This window comes from Pagrus pagrus, assembly GCF_965226575.1.
Source record: "Pagrus pagrus genome assembly, chromosome: 8".
Taxonomy (NCBI): domain Eukaryota; kingdom Metazoa; phylum Chordata; class Actinopteri; order Spariformes; family Sparidae; genus Pagrus; species Pagrus pagrus.
In genome coordinates this window covers 21,689,339-21,710,735 of record NC_140192.1, presented here as the reverse complement: position 1 = coordinate 21,710,735, position 21,397 = coordinate 21,689,339, and the positions used below count along the sequence as shown (strand labels likewise).

At 40.1% G+C, this 21,397-nt stretch overlaps 1 protein-coding gene across 4 annotated transcripts; it reads left to right on the top strand.

Annotated features, from left to right (window-relative positions):
• The first annotated feature begins 10 nt into the window (after positions 1-10).
• Positions 11-21,250, top strand: LOC311261953 (ceramide transfer protein-like). 4 transcript variants are annotated; one of them, XM_084360988.1, is made up of 18 exons: positions 11-703; positions 884-1,018; positions 3,522-3,638; positions 9,428-9,535; positions 9,839-9,977; positions 10,758-10,841; positions 11,011-11,168; positions 13,444-13,536; positions 13,656-13,742; positions 14,015-14,107; positions 14,489-14,566; positions 15,312-15,407; positions 15,831-15,963; positions 16,064-16,134; positions 16,219-16,347; positions 16,726-16,855; positions 19,193-19,328; positions 19,546-21,250. In XM_084360988.1, exons 1-17 carry the CDS (start codon positions 614-616, stop codon positions 19,318-19,320), a joined length of 1,869 nt encoding a protein of 622 aa, XP_084217114.1. In that variant the 5' UTR covers positions 11-613; the 3' UTR covers positions 19,321-19,328; positions 19,546-21,250. The 4 variants fall into 4 exon arrangements, with proteins under 4 accessions (XP_084217114.1, XP_084217115.1, XP_084217116.1 ...); XM_084360989.1 differs by lacking the exon at positions 14,489-14,566 and having other exon boundaries at positions 12-703; XM_084360990.1 differs by lacking the exons at positions 11-703; positions 884-1,018; positions 3,522-3,638 and adding an exon at positions 5,898-6,100.
• Positions 21,251-21,397: the final 147 nt, after the last annotated feature.

Here is a 21,397-nt window from a genome sequence, read left to right as displayed (position 1 = left end):
GTACACAGTAAAGCGTGGATGCAGCTCCTCCCCCCGACCTGAATGAAGACAAGCTAGTCAGACCTCAGCTACTGCTAACTAAACTGCGGAACTACAGCAGTGATACAGCCCGTTGCAGGTCATTTGAAGTTGAGGTACAGCGTTAACTCGAAGGCCTCCTTTTGCGATCGAGTAGCTCATCGACCGCAGCTAATATAGCTAACCAGAACAGTCAGAAGTTTCTAGATAAGTTAATGTTAGCCAGTTGCGTCGTTTGACAGCTAACGCTAACTAGCTAGTCTCATTGGTATTCGACGTCAGTTTCAAAACAAAGCCCGCAAAACTGAGAAGTTGAGACTCAGCTGTCATCTCCAGACTAGCTAGCCACAAGACAAGCTAGCTAGATTTAAGTCTGCCAACCGACTGAAGATAAATTACGCCGGACAGCTGATGTGTAAAACACTCAGTTATTGCCCAATTAACGTTGTTTCGCTGACGTTAACACTAAGTTGAAGAAGCTGTCAGCAGGTTTGGCTGTGACGCGCTTGAACGCATCTAATCCAGCAGCTAGCGTTAAGCTACGTGGGTCCGTCGATACAATCAGGTTCACTTTTTCCTTGAAGCTTGGATTTAAATGTCCGAAAAGAGTTCATCGTCGGGTTCGGATGAAGATGTGGACCCGGAATCCGGGCAGCCTGTGGAGCTCGGAGGCATTTTAAGCAAGGTAACGGTGGTTGAACCAGTTTGAGTGTTAGTGTTTGATGGTGCAGACATAACTTCTGTCTTGGGTTTCTCAATAACACAGAGCTGCAGAAGTTGAATTAACTCATGCATATATCAGGCAGAGGATGTGTTGATTGAAGTGCAGCTAACCATTTGTCCTGTACCTCTTGTGTGTTTACAGTGGACAAACTACATACATGGATGGCAGGACCGATGGGTCGTGTTGAAAAACAATACTTTGAGCTACTACAAGTCGGAGGATGAACGGGAATACGGCTGCAGGGGCTCTCTGTGCCTCAGCAAGGCTGTCATCACAGTAAGTATTTACCGTGGTATGAGGAAGGAACAAAACTCTACTGCTATCTATTGCACAAACAGAAAGCAGAATGAGCGGAGCACCTGTTCAACATTTCAGGGAGTGAGGGCTCATAAGATGGTTGGCCATGAAAGGCCTCATTTTCTGCATCAGTGCTTTTGGAGTAGGGTTACCTCTCTGCCAGGCCTCAGTGTTTTGATCCTGTCCCTCCCTGTCATTAGCATAGAGTTGAACTTTAATTCCTTCAATCCACGTTCCTCAAAGATACAAAGGTAAACATTAACTTGTAACAGGGCTGTTATTAACATTACAGGTAAGGCAGTGGGCTTCTTGCTCCAGAAGTCATTTGAGAACCCTCTCATGCGTCCTCCTCCATGGCCGTTTTAGATTAACTTTATTCAAGTACTAGTTATTGTACAGGCTCATGGAAATTTGTTTTCTACATTTATAATCTAAGTTTTTACCACATATGTTAGAGATTGGACTTGTATTCACTCTATGCAGGTCTCCTGTTGGTGAGATAAGTGTAAATCCCACACCCTGGTTAAATATTCACTGTTCTCTCTGAGCATACCACCAGTCCAGAGGCCAAACAAATGGTTGTGCTGTGATTTGTTCAATAGGATTATATGACTTAAAACTGGATTAAAACTACAACATGAAGGATCACAGTTAGTTTCCTCTATTGAGAGTGGTCATTTGAGTGAACAGTGCACCAATTCCTGTGTTTGTGCAGACCTCGATGGAACTCCACATGACATTTGGGTTGTTATTGTGTTATAGTGGGCTAACTAAGAGTGTACTGTAATAATTTATGTAGTATGACCCACACAGCCCCCTCTTACTACCTCTCCCTCTTCAGAAATATTTAAAGCTGGTGCTGTCTAAGGAGACCGTGGTATGAGGACTCAGGAATGCAGAAACAAGCCCCTGCTTCTCTTCTTGCCTAACATCAGTCTGGTTCACACTGTGTAGCTGCACACAGACACCAGACTGTCCTCACACAGAAACCAAATGTGCAGGAAATGTTGCATTGTGAAAAGTCCTATCGAAGGCCAAGGTCCATTATCAAAACATCACTGCAGTTCAAGTTTTTCTTTGCACTCGTATTTTTCTGTTATCTGTTTATGTAGCGCAAACTCTAATGAATAATTGTAAATATTTTATATCTCTTGTGTTATATTGATTGAAATACGAACATGTACGCACATACACTGGTTAAAAGATGGAGAAGAAGTCTTAGATGTCTCTTTTTTGTTTTTTTGGGACTTCAGTTTGACTTATATTCTCCTCTTTCCTAACACTGAAGATGCCACAGTCCTATGCACAGAAAAAAGCAAGTGCAGCATGGATGGTCAGTAGTGCTTACGCAAGGAAAAGGAGATTGTTTCAGGCAGAATGAGAGAGGTGTAAACTGGATTGTAAAGCAGAGGTTTATGGGCTGTGACTGATACAGCACAGTAAGATAGACTGGATTTCTCTAACCAGTAATGACAACACGGCTGGATGAACTTGAAGTTATCATTGCAGGGCCTTCCTTATCGTGAATTTTTGAAACAGGAGGGCTTTTTTTATGTAACACCTGTCTCTGAGTGGAACATTTTGCTCCAAGGTTGTTGGTTATTGAAAGCATTTAAGGGGTCAGAGAAAACCATTCACCCCGGTCAGCTTTCTTAATATGCAACTTGTGAAATGTATTAGTCCTCAAGTGTAAACACAGTGTTGCATAAGATTATGCAGGCTGACATTTCCTGTTTAGAGTTGGGAGTTCATGTTGCTGTTGTCAGTGGCAGCAAATCAACCAGCACATGAGCATCATTCAGCAAATCTAATTAAACTTGGGCAACATGAGGTTATGTCAGGTGACAGACCTGCTGTAGTCTTGGTGCTGCTGAGGAGAAGGAGATTCAAGTCAGCTATGTCTCATTTCTTATAAGGTAACCTTTGCAGAGCAGACTTCTCCTCAGCTGAGTGCAATAGGCAAATTCCAATCTCAGAGGAAACAGGGGAATTCTTTGGTGCACGTGTTTGGGTGCCTCAGGCTGTCAGAAGTTGAAGCTGGGTGGGGTGCACTGTAGAACGGGGGAGTGAAATAGTTGGGAGATTTGGCCCAGTAGTAGAGGGAAAACTTATGATGACCCAGGTTCAGGCAAAGGCATCCTAAAAGAAACTACACAGCTCTGCTGCAGTCATTTAGGGTTTTGCCTACAGACATAAGACATCAGTTTCCAATTAAAATTCCTGTTTATTGTGTGGCTGAGACGTTTCTGTTCCTGATGAAATCCATGTGTCTCCAGACTGTGTCATAGCTAGTCAGCCGGTGTCAAAAGCAGACAGACAAATGTAGAGGGAGGATTTTTTTGCTGTGATTAATCTGTGATTTTATTGAACCAGACGAAAATGTAAATTGAGTTTATGTATTTTGCCATTCAGATACAGATTATGACCGTATCTCCTGACGTGCCTAATAACTATTCATGAGCCCTCTCCTCTCTGTGTGCAGCCTCATGAGTTTGACGAGTGTCGTTTTGACATCAGCGTGAACGACAGTGTTTGGTACCTCAGAGCTGAAGACCCAGAGCACAGACTCCAGTGGATTGAGTCAATAGAGCTGCACAAGGTGAGTGGAATTAGTTCCTGTTTCTTCAACATAGATTTTCTGTATTTCTCTTTCTTGCTGGCTTCTTCTTGCGCCTTGGTTTGGTTGTCATATAGACCATCTTGTGATAAAAATGTTCATAGAAATTTGACTACCTGCAAGCAAGTGAGCTGCATTTTCTTGATAGATTAATATTACAGCTGCTCCGTCTGCCTGAATCCAGTCCCTGTTATGCTCAGAGATTTTTTGATTTGCTTGGTGTTTGTCAAGAATCTGAACAAATTTTTCTTCAGCAATATTGTTTCAGTTCCTGAGGCCATAATAAACAAATATTTGATTCTTTTTATGCTTGCCTTATCGCCCACTGAAAACATTGTCATGCCGCATTTTTCACATTTTTCAGGTGTTTAGGTTCAATTTCGGGTCAGGGTGTTTTTCAGAACAGACTGGGAGTGATCTGTTATGTGCAGTGAGCTGGGTGTGGCAGGACAGGGATGGGGACACACACACACAACCCTCCCCCCTGGGAATGTGAGGAATCTGAGGAGTGAGGTGTTGAGAAGGGGGTATCCCCTGTCATCAGATACTAGGCAGCTGCAGCGACATCTCGTTAATAATGCATGGTTTTTCAACATAAAGTGTGTAAAGCACATTTTCTGTGCAACGAGTAATACTGCAATCTGTCCAGAATAAGCTGATATAGCTGGCTATTTGTATTATTGGTAGTTTATTTTGCACATGGCTTAAGTATGGCTTACATATTGAACGAGTCAACAATCTGTTTAGTTCAATTTTGTTTTTATTGATTTGATATTGATTTGCTCGTGCAGTGTTTAACATACTCAGACAGCACATAAACTTGGGTAATATCAATCAGTATTTTTGCACTGGGTGAAGTACAATTTTTTCATTGTGTTATCTGGGTCTCACAAGAGACTAAGAAACAAATGTATATTTCCTGTGCACAAGTAATCTCAAATACACAATTATGTTATTTTTCTTCCTTGTGTTTGCCACTTAAAAACACTGTAGTTGAGAGACCACCATAAATGTACCGTTGTCAAAAAAATAATCACCGTCCGTCCTGTGAATTCTCATTAGACCTGCGTCTCTACTTAAATGTTGCTGCGGATGGTTACGTTAGTGCTAGTGGGTATTGGCATGTCAGCTGAGTGTGAGTGACCGTGGGTCTCTAGTCCATTAACGATGGTGTGAGAGCATTTCAGGGTTATGTCTGGATTGTGACCTACAGTAACCTCGGTAAGTTTTATGCAGCACTACCTGCAGCATTGCTATAAGTGAGTGTGTGTCTGCACTGCTCCCAACTGGACAAAGAAGGACCTGCATCATACAGTGTTCATTACTTCACTCCGGTTTTAATCTTTGTGTCAGGATCCAAGAGAGCATGAACTGGTAGGATAGCCTTAATTTCCTGCTACTACAAATAATAATAATTTTTGTGGATTTTTTAGATTCAGGTAAAGCCCCGTACTGTTACTTTAGATAAAATGTATGTTTACATTTCACTTTTAAAACTACTTTTTGAGGTGTTGTGGGGTTTTTTGTGCCAATTTCATGTGCTCATAATTGGCTCAAGCTCAGTATGTAGTTACTGTGATTGTGCTTTAATATTGGCAAACAAGCCATTATTACAGCTCTTAAATGCCTCTTATAAGCCACTTGCAAAGACAAACACACACCATTTGTATAACCATATTACCAAATGAGATTGTTCGTGTACAGGACAAAAAAGCATTTTTTGTTCAAGTCCATTTGTGTTTTTATGTGTGGGTGTGTTTGTGTTGGTGGTGGAAAAAGTCGTGCAAAATGTAGGGACGTTAAGTGCAGCTCTTGATGAATAATTTTTTTTTTTTTATCGCCTGTTCTCACAGCAACAAAAATCAAGAGGGACACATAAAACCCTCCATCATACTGAGAAGACTGTTCCATTCTGGTAGATTCAGAGGGGTGACATGGGAGGGAATGGGGAAAACCCCTTGTGTTTAGTCAGAGTTTTTCGGCCACCTCTTCAGGCTGGTTGTTGGTACAGTCTGAACATTACTGGCCCAGATCAGGCTTCACTGGAGTATATCAGCAAATTAGAATAAGAGAGGAGAGTCAGGTAAAACAGAAGATCCAGACTAATGTTGCTCCCTGCATCCCTCTCTCTTTCTCTCTTTCTCTTTCTCTTTCTCTCTCCCTCTCTCTCTCCCTGTCCCTCTCTCTCTGTCATAATGTACAGTAGGCTGCTGCTCGCCCACCCATTTGGTACTTTAGTGGTTTATCACACAAGCAGCTCCAGACAGCCCTCGTGTGTGTGTGTCTCTCTCTCTCTCTCTCTAATGCATACACGCATGGACCCTTCATTTTTATCCCTCTCTCGCTCTGTCTCCTTCATGCAAACACACACAGTCAAAATTGCTTGCTCAGTAATGGATCCTGGACATAAAGATGGACAAGATGAAAAGGTTTCACATATCAGGGTGTGTGTGGTCTGTTCATATATGTAAAGCAAGAGTGGAGTGCATGTAAGTGTGTGTCTTTGAGTCCATGTGTGTGCCTGCGGAAGATCTGACTGAAAGCAGACCTGCTTCGCTCTGCCGAGGAATTACAAGGCTCATCCTTTTGGCTCCGTCTGTGTCTTCTGCTTCATGGAGTAGCTGGTGTCTGCCTCTCCTCTGGCTGCAATGGAGCGAATGAGTTTTTCCTCTTCCTCCTTTCCCTATTTTATAGCTACTTTCTTCGACTTGATGAGCTAAGCTGAGCCTGTATGGCTTTTCTTCTCCACCTCCTCCTCTTCCCTTTTGTTCCTCAGTGAGGTGTGTCCGCGGGAAACGGGAATACTGGACTTAAGCCTCTGAATTGTCAAAACAGTGGGAGTGTTGGGGGAGCGTCTTGGCCATGTTGGGGCCAGCAAACCGCCGGAACTGCAGCAGTGTCCTGCTCTGCCTTGGGTGTTGGAATGGCCGAATGGTGGGCTTACAGCATGTTGGCATGCTGATTGTTCACTGTCACTCATCACTGAAGTCTGTACATAGCATGCCAGTGTTGTGGCATGAATGATTAACAAACATAACCCACTTTTGCTTTCTTCTTTATAAATGATTATTTTCAATTGCATGTATGCAGTTTTTCACATTAGTAGCACTGATTGGCTAGTTTGAGCGTTGAGCTCTGCTGCATGTTAGTTATTGTGATAAATCATTCACTGTTTTTTAGAAATTAAGCACATGCTGCATGGCTGTGTGCTGAACTAGAAGTGTTTTTAATAAGAGAAAATTTCACAAGCAGTAATGGACTCAGATCTGTTGAACTACTCAGCTCGTCAGTAACAATACACTCCTCATTACCATCAGAAAGCCGTGGGCACAAGATGCCATTTCATGTGTTATGTATGAGTGGGTGTCTCTTTGCATGGCTGTGTTCTGCAGCTGGCCAGGTGCATAAAGATGGCTGTCTCTGAAGTTATCACAGATTGGTCTTCATGTTTCTTCAGTGCTTTGCTTTGCCTCTTGGTCCCTGCCCAAACTATCTTTACAGTACCAATGATTTCAGCAGCAGCAACCTGTGCAGTATCTCTGTCTAATCAAAGTATTAAGTTACGGCAAATTAGATCTTTTCGTGGTAGTGTTGCAAGAACAGCTTGTAGTCCGTAACACTTTTTATTGAATGTTTGTTTACTACACAACTGCCTTTGTCAGCTGTTTGAAATATAGGCTGTGTTCAAAAGGTCAACATTAAGCAAACCTTAATGCAGTTCATGTGTTTGCTTAAGGATTTGATTTGTTGTAGATTATGACACTTAGGGTGATATAGTTTATGTCAGACTGTTGTATAAGCACATAAAAAAATAAAATCCCTAATGTGCTGTAGGTATCAAAGCATTAATGTTTGTTGAGCACACCTGGGTGACACACACAAAATTATTGACTTCTATTTGCAAATTTAAAAAAGTAACAATCTTGCCACGCAGCTCTGCCACTTATTGCTTTACTGTTTTGCGGCTTTTTAAATGTTTTTTAAATAAAAAAATTCCAGTCCCTGTTCAGTCTTACATAAACCAGTTTGTTGTCATCAGCAGTTGAACACTTTGGACACTTCAGTGTGTTTTAGCTGCAAGTATTTTCATGTATAGTCAGTTTTACAATCTAACTTCATCACAATTTGCAGCACTCCCATCAGTTTTCTGGACTGTTTTTCAATTGAACCATGGAGTATTTTTAATACAGCACAGCCTTGATTTTATCATTGTTAATGTTTTAATGTTCGCTTATTTTTTAGACAGGGTCAGTTAATTTTTATGGCTAGAGTTTTCTTATATTATTGAAATAAATCTTATAGTAAGAAGGTCATGGTATTCTGTCCATGCCCCGTCAATTCCCAAATGTTTATAAAATATAACTGCGATTCATACATTATCTAATAGTTAATAGTTGATAATGCTAGTTGTTTTTTTATGACTGGTGGAGTAAATGTGATCAGCCAAATCTACGTAACTAGGATTAAATGTGTTCTTTTGAACTATGTAAATGCTTGTATTTATCACCTTAATCTTAATATCATAGTAATCAGAAGATTGTATGAATGTAAACATACTATACTATTTAACAGCAAACATTGAGTCTTTATTTTCAGTTGGCTTGGTCTTGAACAGTCTACCACTTGGCTCACTATATGTTCACCAGTATCCAGAGACAGTTCTCCCAGTCTGTCACTCTGTTGTTGTAGGATTCTCTAGCAGAGGAATGTATGTGTGCTTTCTCTTGAGTTTGTCACCTGACTTCCTCTTCAGTTGGCTCAGTGTTCTTAAGAAATACATCTGCATGCCAGTTAGCAAACAGGAGTATATTGAATGTTTGAAAATGTTATTGTATTAATCAATAGAAACATTGCACAAGTAGTTCATGAGTAAACCTCAGCAAATAAATTTAGACTCATAAAACATACCACAAGCATGTTAGGTTCCTGATTCATACATTGAAGAATGTTCAGACTTTACCCTAGCACATTATCTCCTCTGTACTGTTTCTACGGGTTCAGTAAAGCTTTAAATTTAAGTTTAAGGTTCAGTCATGAATTTGACATATCTCTCTCTCATGTGTATGCGGATAACAGTCAAGAGCTGCATGTGGAACAAACAAGAATATTTTGCTTTGGCGGGGTTGGCTGGTGCAATATAATTCTGTCACTTTGCTGAATTGGCAGTCCCAGGCATCGCCCAGTCATAAGTTGGCTGATTAATGGAACAAATGCAGTCACTGCCACTCCCTCATGGCTGTTCACACAATAGATCTGTTTTGCAATGTGTGACACAACACACACAGTATGTCCTAAAAAGTATATGCATGATTTTTCTCCAGCAAGTGAATCCCAGAATGGACAGATCTAGGCTTGATTGCCAGTGTAATTTATTTCTACTGTTTGTCAACCACTTAGTATCATGCCTACTGGCTGGGCTGAGGCTTGTGTCTATTTGTCAGCCGCAGTCCCTTTCAACAGACTGTTTGTCTATGTAGGTGTAGGTCGTGCTCTGGTTGAGTTCAGCATTACTCAGTGCTGCTGACTGCTAGAATTGATCTCCTCCTCTCTCTGTTTCTGTCTAGTTTTTATGAGCTGCAGACTTTCTTATTATATTACAGACTGTTTAATGTGTTTTGTGCACCCACTGATCTTCTATTCCCTCCTCCTTTCTTCTCCTCTCTCCATGAATCCTCCATTCTCCTTCTCTCTTATCCTCCATATCATACTCTCTCCTTCCTACATTTCCTCTCTTTCCTCTATATCCTTCGATCCCTCCCTCTGTGTTGCAGGCCGAGTCTGGTTATGGTTCAGAAACCAGCCTCAGGCGTCATGGTTCCATGTTGTCCCTCACCTCTGCAGCCAGTGCCTTGTCGGCCACATCCACATCCTCTTTCAAGGTAAAAAAACAAACAAAACAAAAATGATAACCAGAAAGCTTGAAGATGTTAGGCAGTAGCAGATAATGCCACGTTCTTTGTCCCTTGCTGCCTTCTCTGAAGTATTTCCATCAATACACATTTAAACCTCCTGAATAAAACGGCTAAAGGCTAGATCTGCTGTAATTACTTTTGTAAGTTGTATGAATGTCAAGTGTTATGTACTTAATTTTTCTTACAGCTTTGCCATGGTGTTAAAACAAGGGAACTGAAATGAATATTTCCCCTGACAGCCTTTGATTGCATCTCTTTCTCTCTGCTCAGAAGGGGCACAGGTTGCGTGAGAAGCTAGCAGAAATGGAAACCTTCCGGGACATTCTGTGCAGACAAGTGGACACCCTGCAGAAATACTTTGACTCCTGTGCTGATGCTGTCTCCAAAGACGAGTTTCAGAGAGACAGAGGTAACCTGTGGCATTGATATCTCTGTATAATGTCAGGGATTTAGTTTAACCACGTTATAATTTGTATTAAATTGTTTTACTGTACAAAAATCTGATATATTTAGTGCAGTGTGGACATGGCAAGGTGGATTACCCTTGATGTTTGCTGGCAAAGGAAATAATTTATAGATCAGGAGCTTTATTCAGTATGAGAGTTGAAGGAGAGTGGTTGGTAAGACTCATTGAGAAAAAATCAATATGTGCTTTCAGGGCACTTTGTGGGTTGTTTAATCTCTGATGCAGAACTTTTCTATAGTCCTTAAAATCATGTACATGCAATTTCATCTAATGGGTTTTTTGTATAGTAGTAATGTGTCCTTGCACCATCAGGGATTTTTAAATTAAGACAAAGTAGTAACTGGCTCCAGTAACTACTTCTGTTGAGAATGTTAAACTACACTGTACACACTGCACATGTTTACGTACTGCTGTTTCACCATCCTTTCAATTCAGTCATAAGAAATGAATTGCACAATCTCACATTATTATTATTATTATTATTATTATTATTATTTTTATTATTATTACAGGTGATCAAACTTGAGAATGAGGTTTAAATTTCTTATTGACTTTTCTGCATCTCTTTAAAGAGTGAATCACGATGTATCTAAGAATCGATTCAAAAAATCTGTGTTGCATTTAAGGTTTAGGTATTTATGCCATTTTATAATGTGGTTAATAGGATGGATAACAGATAAATCTTGAACAAAAAAAAGATTGCTGTTGTTTTCTTCCCAGTAGTAGAGGAAGACGAAGATGACTTTCCTACCACTACAAGACCTGACGGTGAATATAATCACAACAACAATGGCAGTAAAGAGAAATGTGAGTTTATCCATGGGTGCTGTCACACACTCTTTGCTTCATTTGAGAAAATCTATAAAAATAGATTTTGGTTGCTTGGCCTTGTAATAACTGATTCAACTTAAATGTGAAAAGCTAGAATGTCAATTTTAATCAAGTCATGGGTCATTTCCTTGTTTCTGTCTGCCAGTGTTTTCTCCTGCCAGCCCCAAAGGTATGAACGGGATAGACTTCAAGGGTGAGGCCATCACCTTCAAGGCCACCACAGCAGGTATCCTCTCCACCTTGTCCCACTGCATCGAACTCATGATGAAACGAGAGGACAGCTGGCAGAAGAGACTGGACAAGGTACAGTCTCACACTCTAGACACAGTGATTAAAATAAATGTCACTCACATTGTCTGACGTGTCATGTGAATTATAAGCACTTTGATTATGAGTGGGCTTGTCAGCAGCTACTGCTGTGTGGGTGTTTCACAGGCTGGGGAGCTAATTGTTGCCTTCCATTGTCTTTAATGAGGCGGTTATTGTGACCAAGAGTTCTGTGTTTTTTGGTGTCTGTCCTTCAGGTGATTAGGTTGTAGTGTGACATGCTGCTACCAAATGTCATGATCGCTGTATGTGAAAACAGGCGGGTATGTTGATATTGAAGTTGATCAGAAAATTACAATTAAAAGCTACAGTGGTTGCTATGGAGTGGCTAGACGGTGATTTAAAGGAGGTGACTCTGAATTGGCTTTACATGTAAAAGACACTAGCTGTATTAGATAAATAGCTGTCTGAATTAACAGGTTAGATAAGCCAAGACTCCTAAGGATGTAGTTATGTAGATGTAGTCGTCCATAACCTTAAACTCTTTCTTGGCTATGGAAGGTTTGATATGGGTGTTTGTTGAAGGCTTTATTTGTTCCTGATTTCTGCATGTTCATATTTGCATTTATTTTGTAACTTAAGGTTTATCTTGTAAAGAAGTTTGCAGCTTTGTTTGTTGTTTTGGTAAGGTGCTCTCTCAATAGATTTTTTTGTGGGTGATGTTAAGGTGCCTTAAGCAATACATTTCGCAATGAAGCTCTCTGTTCAACTGCCAGTTGTCATTGTAAAGCAACATGGTGTTGGTGCTTAGTCAGTGTGAAAACAGGAAAATAGTTAAATTTTATGGTCCATATTACTGAAAATCACTAATTTTTATAGGATCTGGCATACAGGTGGTTAATGTTTGTATGTTCATTAAGCTGTTGCTCAATGAACATATGCATTTCAACATAGTCAGACTTATTGACCAGAGGCTCAACCCTGTGCAACACCTGTTTTTCTTAATGACCTTTAACCATTTAGTTATTAAATCGTTTTGGTTTGTTATCAGTGGTTGGAGTTCCCCTTTTCATGGAATTTGCTTAATCTAGAGAGCGGTCTGTGTCTGTGAAGGTTTGCTCTTCAGAGCTCCTCAATGCTGATCAGGATTCAACTCTGCAGATGTTGTCAAACCAGTTTCTTTTTTTGTCTGTGTGCAAAGGCGTGCTGCCCAACCCTAAAACCTGCTGAAGCCAGGAAGAGCTTTCAGTTCGTTAGGCTGTTTGAGTAAAACTACCTCAGTCTTATCTGTGTTTGGTTATGTGTGTAATGTTTAGCTGCTAATGTAGAAATAGTCACACACATTCAAAGGAAGTAGACACACCTGCTCAGACTCTTAGAGAGAGTGAATTAGAAAATGACTGCTCGGACTTCATGGTGCAATTTGTGGAAGCCTTCGCGACAAAGGGGGACAGAGCTGCTCAAACACCAGAAACCGAGATGGATACCTCTACAGACCTGCAGCCACTTCTTTAAAGTAGGTCTCTGTCCATCTGTCTGTCTGTCGAGTGGTTACAGACAGCTGAAACAGGATCAGCTCCTGTTTACTTTTGTGCTACCTGTCCCCGCCTTCCTTTAGACAGTTTGCTTTTCTGTGTGGTTCCTCCAGTTAAGTATTTAAGAGGGTATCATTTATATTTCTGTATACTTTCAGCCACAATTGCTTTATTTAGCTTGCTTTCTCGTATTGCAGTCAGGATAAACTGATATTTGAACAGTTTTTTTGTGCAGAGTTGTAGAGTGGGTTCAGTTTGTTGTATTTTGATTCATTTGCTCTTACCAAATAATTATGCTGGTTTTTCTTTGTTTCTGTGCTTTTAAGTAATAAATGGTGAAAACAGTAAATTTACCACTGGAAGGTAATCCAACCTCTTCAGTTCTCCGTTGTATAGCAGTAGTCTGTTTTCTCAAATTCATTTGTGTGAAGTGTGTTTAATGGCGGATGAGACATTCAGTAAAACCTGTTTGAATGTGCTCAAAGCAGAATGATGTGGTAGGTTTGCCCTATTGTTTGTGACATAAGCCTTTTCTTTGCAACTCTATCAGCTGAAAGCTGATGAACAGAGCATTGTCATTGGGGCGGAGATGTTTTCTGACTCTTTAGCATTGAATTCCTCTTTGTATGTCATCCAAATGCAATGTAAATGTAGCAGATCTCTTTTAAATGCAACAAAGATTTTTTTAAATAGATGTTTCTAATAGCATGCTGTCAAAATGATATGTTGTTTAATGTAGCTGCACTAACAACACTACACTCTTTCTGTGTTTTCAGGAGCTAGAGAAGAGAAGGAGGGTAGAGGATGCCTACAAGTCTGCTATGAATGAATTGAAGAAAAAGTCACACTACGGAGGACCAGACTACGAGGCAAGATGAAATTATCAGATGAAATAAATGAATTAGAAATGGCTTTTTATCATTCTGCAGCTTTTGCAAGGCTGTACTCACAGGACTCTTATATTGTTTCCAACATTTGCTTTCCGCAGGAGGGGCCCAACAGTCTGATCAATGAGGATGAGTTCTTTGATGCGGTGGAAGCTGCACTGGACAGACAGGACAAGATAGAAGAACAGGTTTGATGTTGTTCTGTTGGCTCAGTCAAAATGGTTGGTGTGTATAAAAACAATTACAGATTTCATCTAAAAGGCACATTGAATATCTTGTTCCTCCCTACCTCACCTTTATCTGCCTTTATCTGCCTTTATCTCTCTCTGCAACACGTTTAAACAAAGCAAAGTGAACAAAAGCACATCTGTGAAGATCTGTGAAGATTACACAGAGAGATGTTGCCTTTGTCTATAATATAGTTTTCTTTCTTAACAAACTCTTACTCTCTGTCCCTCAGTGCCAGTCAGAGAAGGTCAGGATACCTCGACTAACTCCCGTTCCTCCTGGAGACGTCTACTCAACCATCGGTACACATCGATTTGCCACCAAGGTGCTCAACAGATTTCTTATTTTCTCTTTAATGTACATCTTATTTCCATCCTGCTTTTTATTCTAATTCAAGGCTACCGGCTACTGTTTACTTAGTCTTCTCATTCCTGTCTGAAGCCTAGTCAGCTTACAACCAGTGTGACCTGCCTACAGTCTAAAACTCTGCAACTGCAACTTGTGTGCTGGAACTTTCTCATGTGTCCTTGTTTCAACTAAACAGTTCACACAGATAATCAGTTGTGCTTGTTGCAATGATTCGAGAGCTTAACTTCTTCATATGATGTACTTCTTGAGCAGGTTGTGATTGCTGCTGCAGTGGCACCTCTTTCCGTTGTTTCCTTATTCCTTTCTCTTCCAATCTTCCTTCCTTTCCGCTGTACAGCCCCATAGCCATTCTTCTTCCCTGTCCTCGGTTGAGCTAGTCAGTGCTTCAGATGACATTCACAGATTCAGCACTCAGGTACTGTATTTGGTTAACAGCAGGCACCTGTATCTGTATTTGGATGCAAACGCCTACTGCTTTCCTCCGCAGGCAGATAGAGCATGAACAGTTAGCATGAGAATGTCTACTAACCAGTCTCCCCAGGATTTCCGGTGCTTCGAGAAGAATGTTTATAGCAGGTTTTTGCACCAAAATCGGTGTACTGTTATGTAATGCACTGAAGCAAAAGCCTGAAATTCATCCTGAAAAAATGAAATTCCTCGAGTGACTAACAGGTTTTCTTCCGCTCATACCAGTTTCCATCATAACACTGATAAGAATAAAGTTAGTCTAATAATGCATGACTGGAATCTAGTGCTTAATTTCCTTCCCCCGCATCACTCTGTCTTCCACAGCATGAGTAGGCATGAATCCAGACAGCACTGTGTTCTTAATGCATTGTTGAGATGTTGAGTAATAACCCCAAGCAGGAATATTTATTTGATTACTGCTCTGTGGCTAAAGAAGAAATTCCTTAGATTTTGAGATTCTGTTGCCTTATCTAATGTCATCGAAACCTCTGTTTTCCAGAGCAGGTGCCACAGTAGATGTGTTGCTCAGGAAGACTATAATTTATTGAACATGAGCATAGCATTCCTTATACTATGTTTTTGTTGCTCAACAAACTGTGTCCTGTTTTAAAGCTTGTTCTCAAGTAGGCAGTTAAAGGACCGTAAAAGATTCTCTGACATAAGAATTTAATCAATATATGTCCGTGTCTCAGGTGGAGGAGATGGTGCAGAATCATATGACTTACTCGCTTCAGGATGTGGGTGGAGATGCCAACTGGCAGCTGGTTATAGAAGAAGGAGAGATGAAGGTGAGCACAGAGGAGAGAAGCTGCTTATGAATCATGTCCCTTGATTGCTAGCTGTGAATATTTAAGTCTCATTTGCCTTTTCTGAGGTACTGTGGTTGATAGATCAGAAGGAGGCAAAATTAGTCAGCTAGTGGGGGTGGGAGACAGACTAGTAATATTCATGCGACAATCCATTAATGCATGATGAAGGTTACCAGTAATTTTTTACTTTAATGAAGTACATGAGTTGGCCACCTTACACCACTGTAGCTTCCAATGCTTCCAAATATGAATTAATTTAGCATATATTTAGTTTTCAAACTGGAAAGATCAGCTCAAGTTATCAGAATTAAGAGGATCTTTTGTTGTGATGTTTGAATATGTTTCTACTACTGATACAGCTTTCTATTTGTTCTGTCTCACGCTCTACACTTCTTTTAACAGGTGTACAGGAGAGAAGTAGAGGAGAACGGTATTGTGCTGGATCCTCTCAAAGCTACACATTCTGTGAAGGGGGTGACAGGACATGAGGTCTGCCACTACTTCTGGGACACAGCTGTCCGATTGGACTGGGAGAGTAAGTTCATTCAGTAACATTTCAGAAATCACCATCATGTCAACACTGTTCTACCCTCAGTGTTAATGTCCCAACCTGACTGAATTCTTCCCTCCCTCAGCCACCATTGAAAATTTCAACCTTGTGGAAACACTCTCTGATAACGCCGTCATTGTTTACCAGACGCACAAGGTAAATTGTCATTTGCTGAAATATGTTGCACGTTTGATCAGTAATATTCTGCAGCTTATTTGATTGCCTCTGGTTGTGTTTCAGAGAGTGTGGCCTGCCTCTCAGAGAGATGTGCTGTATCTGTCAGCCATCAGAAAGATCTTGGCAACAAATGAAAATGATCCAGACACATGGCTGGTCTGCAACTTCTCTGTAGACCACGACAATGCCCTTGTAAGATTTTTTAACTTTAACACCCGTTATCATGCTTTATTGGGAGTTTTCTAGTTTTATACATCTTTTTATGTTGTAATTTTAGTGACATTTTGTCAATGTATCAGGTCTCCAAGTTAGATTATTATTAGACTTAGATTAGACTAATTAAGAGTTAGGCTTTTAGGTATTTAAATTAAAAAAAAATTATTTGATTCATTACAACATTAAGTTACCAAAAACTCTTCAAACAAAGCTCTGATATAGGGCCTCTTTCAAGGATAAATGGAAGAAAGAAGAGCTTTAGACCCCCTTAACCTCAGTCACTCAAATTAGTTACAGTGAGATTTGTTGCAGCTCAAGGGATTGTTCGCATTTACATTCTTGTTTTACTTTCAGCCCACAAACCGGTGTGTTCGTGCCAAAATCAATGTCGCCATGATCTGTCAAACACTGGTCAGCCCACCAGAGGGTGATAAAGAGATCAGTAGAGACAACATCCTTTGTAAGATCACCTATGTTGCCAATGGTAAGTTCCGCGTGAGCCTGATATACTGATAATGTTTAGATCTCAGTGTATATGCCCAAGACGCACCATTATCATCAATGTAACTATAATCTGCTTACAATCACCTTAATGTTCAAATTCAACCTACCGTACATGCCACAAGGAAGTGTGAAGCTGAGGCCTAACCCCTGATCAGTTTAGGTCAGACTATTATGTCTTGTCTGCAGACAGTCCATGCTAACATAAGTAATTTTGCTCTGGAGGAGAAATTTAAAGAAATCATTAATGATAATATTTAACACAAGACTGTCTGGTAAAGGTAAAGATACATTTTATATGTGCATAATTGCTCAAGCCCAGCAAGAAAGAGCTCAACTGTCACATCATCTTAAATAGATACAGCTTGAATGTTTACTTGAGTCAACACATAGTTATCTGGGTGAAGGGTTATGTTGACTTATTGAGATGTCAGCGGCTGTTTTAACCATTGACGAATAGCTGCAGGTCACACAAGGGCTTAAAAGAAAACAAACGGTTTTAAAAAAGTCCACTGTATATGGAGCTAAAGTAGCAAAATGTCATGCTTTCAGATAACAAGGGACATAACGATTTCAAGTATAAAATCTTTCGATCAAGCATTAATTCAGTTATCGAGATCAAAAGCAGGAACAGTGATTCTCACTGTATTTTTTATTTTTTTCTATCACCCTCACCTACTTGCACACATCCAGCGCCTGTCAGAACAAAAACAAAACTTGAGACGTGTGTCTGCTGCACCACACTCACATGTAGCAAAAAGCCTTTAGGATTAGATTTTGTAATCCTGGTGGTTGCAAGTGAGAAAACTCAAGCTGTTGTTGTAAAGCTCCCTCCTGCCATCTAGTGACTCTTCTTTTTGTTTTTGGGTTTAACAGTTTGCTTGCAATTAACTGGTGAAATATTGTCATCACATTTTAAATAAATCATTTAATTTCACCATATGATCTTAGTGTGGTACATTCCAAGATTCACCTCAAAAGGTTGCGTATGGACGAAACACAGAAGGTGCTTGTACACAGAATATTGTGATTTATAACACAGTGCGTGCATGCATCCTACACAGATTTCCCTTTGTAAATCACAATGAACTCAAAATGTTGTGTACCTTTTGTGAGCTTCATGTAACAACCATAGATATATTCCTGTAACATTAATGTAACACCCCTGATTAATATTCATTCATACTGGCTGCTGACTCCATCAAGATAATCATGGCAAACACAGGCGTACAGGCCAACAAAAAGACATTTCACAGAAAGATATTACTTAAGCTAATCACACATATGCCTGGCTGAGGCATCAGGACAGAGATCTGTTAAAATGTCATTACAAGTGAACACTTTATATATGTCGGTCAATAGTTAGTTTATTTTACACAACGTTATCAATTTCAAGCCATTTCTAGTTCTGCCAATCGAGTCACAGTTCCTCAATTCTGCATGTGCTGCATAGTTCCCAGTCAAAATGGCAAATTATCCTAATTCTAACCTGATCGCTAATGGTACTTCTTAACAAGCTAGTAGCTTTACCTGTTTCTTTTACGGGGATTCAGCCATTGTAATGCCAGTGCTCGCCTCCCCACATGCAATACAAGTCCACCTCAACACTATGCATCCTGATTTGAGCCTCACACATGATGATTGTGTTTGGTTTAAAGGAATGCAAACAAGCCAGTCCTTTTACCCTATACCAAAATGATAATTGGTACAGCCAGACCTTTCTCCAGTGCTGACACAATAAAGTTGGCTGTGCGGGATTAGTTCCCTATAGACGTCACAAATTAAGTATAAAGTCAAATTGAATCGTGGATTTGGAGAGTCATGACACCTATACTGTCTGTAGCTGGTTAGGCCTCTTTGCGTGTTGCATTAAATGCTTGTCTGAATGACAGGCTATGACATATTACTGAGGTTTTAGTTTTTTTTATTTTGTTTGACACCTTTTTACTGAAATAATTGAGAACAACCTCATTATTAGCCATATATCTTCTGAGTGGTCTTTGAACAGCAAGACCGTCTGAGTGCTCTTGTCTTTGAAATGTCAGTCCTCACTTGCACAGCTTCTCCCCTCCCATGACTTCCCGTAGGCTAGGAGATTGTGACATAAAGCAGAGCTACAGAAGGAAGCCACTTTATTGTTAGAGAGGGTGGACAGGTCATGGGGGTTCATTTGAAACAAATACAGCCTCACCGCCACTAGAGGGCGCCCTAGACCACTGTCTGTGTACTCAGTCTGTGCTATGTGGGTTTATGACAAATCATTTCACCACAGGTTAGCTCATACACACACTGTTAATCATTTTCTTCTGTGTGGCTGCAGTAAACCCAGGAGGCTGGGCTCCAGCCTCGGTCCTCAGAGCCGTGGCCAAGAGAGAGTATCCCAAGTTTCTCAAACGCTTCACCTCCTACGTCCAGGATAAAACTTCTGGGAAGCCCATCCTCTTCTGAACAAAGAGGTAACCAGGATGACAAACCCTTTTTGTTTTGTAAATGAGAAAGCAATTAAACAGATCGATAGAACATTCATTTCACTGTTAATAAATGGGATATATCTTGATTTGTGTTTTATCTGCAATTTAACTATGAAAAACCCAGCAGATGCAGAAAATCTGTCATCAATTCAGTTTTGTTAATTCTGGGGGTAATGACGTTGAATCTTTCTTCATGTTTCAGGCTTGCTGAAGGCAGAGGGTTCCAACTTGGGAGGCTACGTTGTTCAGTGTTGAACAGGCTCTCGAAGACTACATGACCCATTTACCTGTCAGTTAGAATGTGATTTCAAACTTACTACATGCAGGACACCATATCATCCAGGACGTCCCACGGGATACCTGCTTGTAGAGAAGACTGGTTTTATGGCTTTAATCCATCAGTAGTTGTCATCCCAGCCACATTGTTATGGCTTAACACCATCTGTTGGTCATGGGTACATTTGTATGTAAATTCAAGTTTCCTAAGTGGTTTTTGAATTGTTACCAGTTATTTGCTTTTTTTTGTAAATTGTTTTGTACATTTCTTATGATTACACAATTCTTGACTTTATTGGGTTTGCTTTAATCACTAGTATTACAGCTACTTGTTTTGCTGCTGCTAAAGTAACTACCATGAGAGAGGAAAGTAGATATTGACAGGAAAAGCATTGATGAGGTGTGGTACAGTATCTCCTCTTTCTTGCCTTCTCCTGTCCCTCTAGTGATGACTCTTTTTGCAGTTTGATGGGGGGTCAGAGCCTAAAGCTTTGAAATCTTATATTTCTAGATTGTTATAAAGTAGCTTTCAGACAGCACCATGGACACAATGTATTGTACAGAGAAAACGGAATAAGTTTTCAGTTAGTTTACCAATGTGAGAAATGTGAATTGACTGTTAAGCGCTTGAATTTGATAACAGAATGGGACAAGGAAACCTGAAGCTGGAGATTAAGAGCAATTTCTAAGTAATTAACTCATGTTGGACAATATTTTTGACACAGCTGAACTGATAATCAATTAGATATCTATGATGTAGTTGACGGCGGTCTATAGATGCTATGTTGCGGCCTATTTACTGTATCGGTCTTTAACCTCCATGTGACATATGGTTTCTGACAGATATGTGCAAATAGCCAGCCATAGTGTCTGATATAAAAATTCCTCTCTTTCATTGAGAGATGAGTGGATACATTTTTTATAGCCAAGGTTGTTTTTCATCTTTTTCCACCCCTGATGAGGCAGCAAAAAATGTCTGTCTGTCCTTTCAGAGTGTCAGATTTGTAAATTGGTCCTGCTGCTATGGTACAGGATAAAGTAAAGTTGTAAAAAGCTGAGTAAGATATCTACACTGTACACTCACTGTTAAACTCTAATATTACATTTCACATGCCACACTACAGTGCAGTGGCCTCCTGCCCTTTGACTGATAAACTACCCCCAGAATGCCTTAGACACCAGGATGAACCCTAAAAATCCTGGTTATCTCTACTGTACAGCCACCAGATGTGCATTTATCACCACTGATATGAAGCGGGGGCAAGAAAGGGTCAGCATTTCACATCATCTTACCTCAAGATTTTGATTTACTATAGATTGTGTTAAATGCCATCAAAATTTTGGGAGTTTTGCAATCAGTTGATCTGTGTGGTTGAAAATTCACCATCAGATTTTTGGTCTAAGGGGTTGAAGGTTAGAGAGGATCTGCGTAATTGTTTTGCTGATGATTACAAGAGCTAGATCTGAGAGCAATGTCAGCTGAAGAATGCATTTAGTGTTTTTAATTTTGATATTTTGTCAGTAATCTACACACTTTGTATATTTCTAAGTTGTACATCAGAAGTGTTATTATTTGCACTAAATGTAATGCATTTTGACAATTTTCTGTAAATTAAAATTGTTACACAACAGATGAAGTGCAGCGTACTCTTTTAGCAGTACTTTGCAGGGTAACTTGTGCACAGAAAAAGAATAAATAAAACTAAGCTAACTCCCGAGTCATGCATACATACAAATTATTCATTGGTAGGATCACGAGTACTTCAGTAATCAAACAG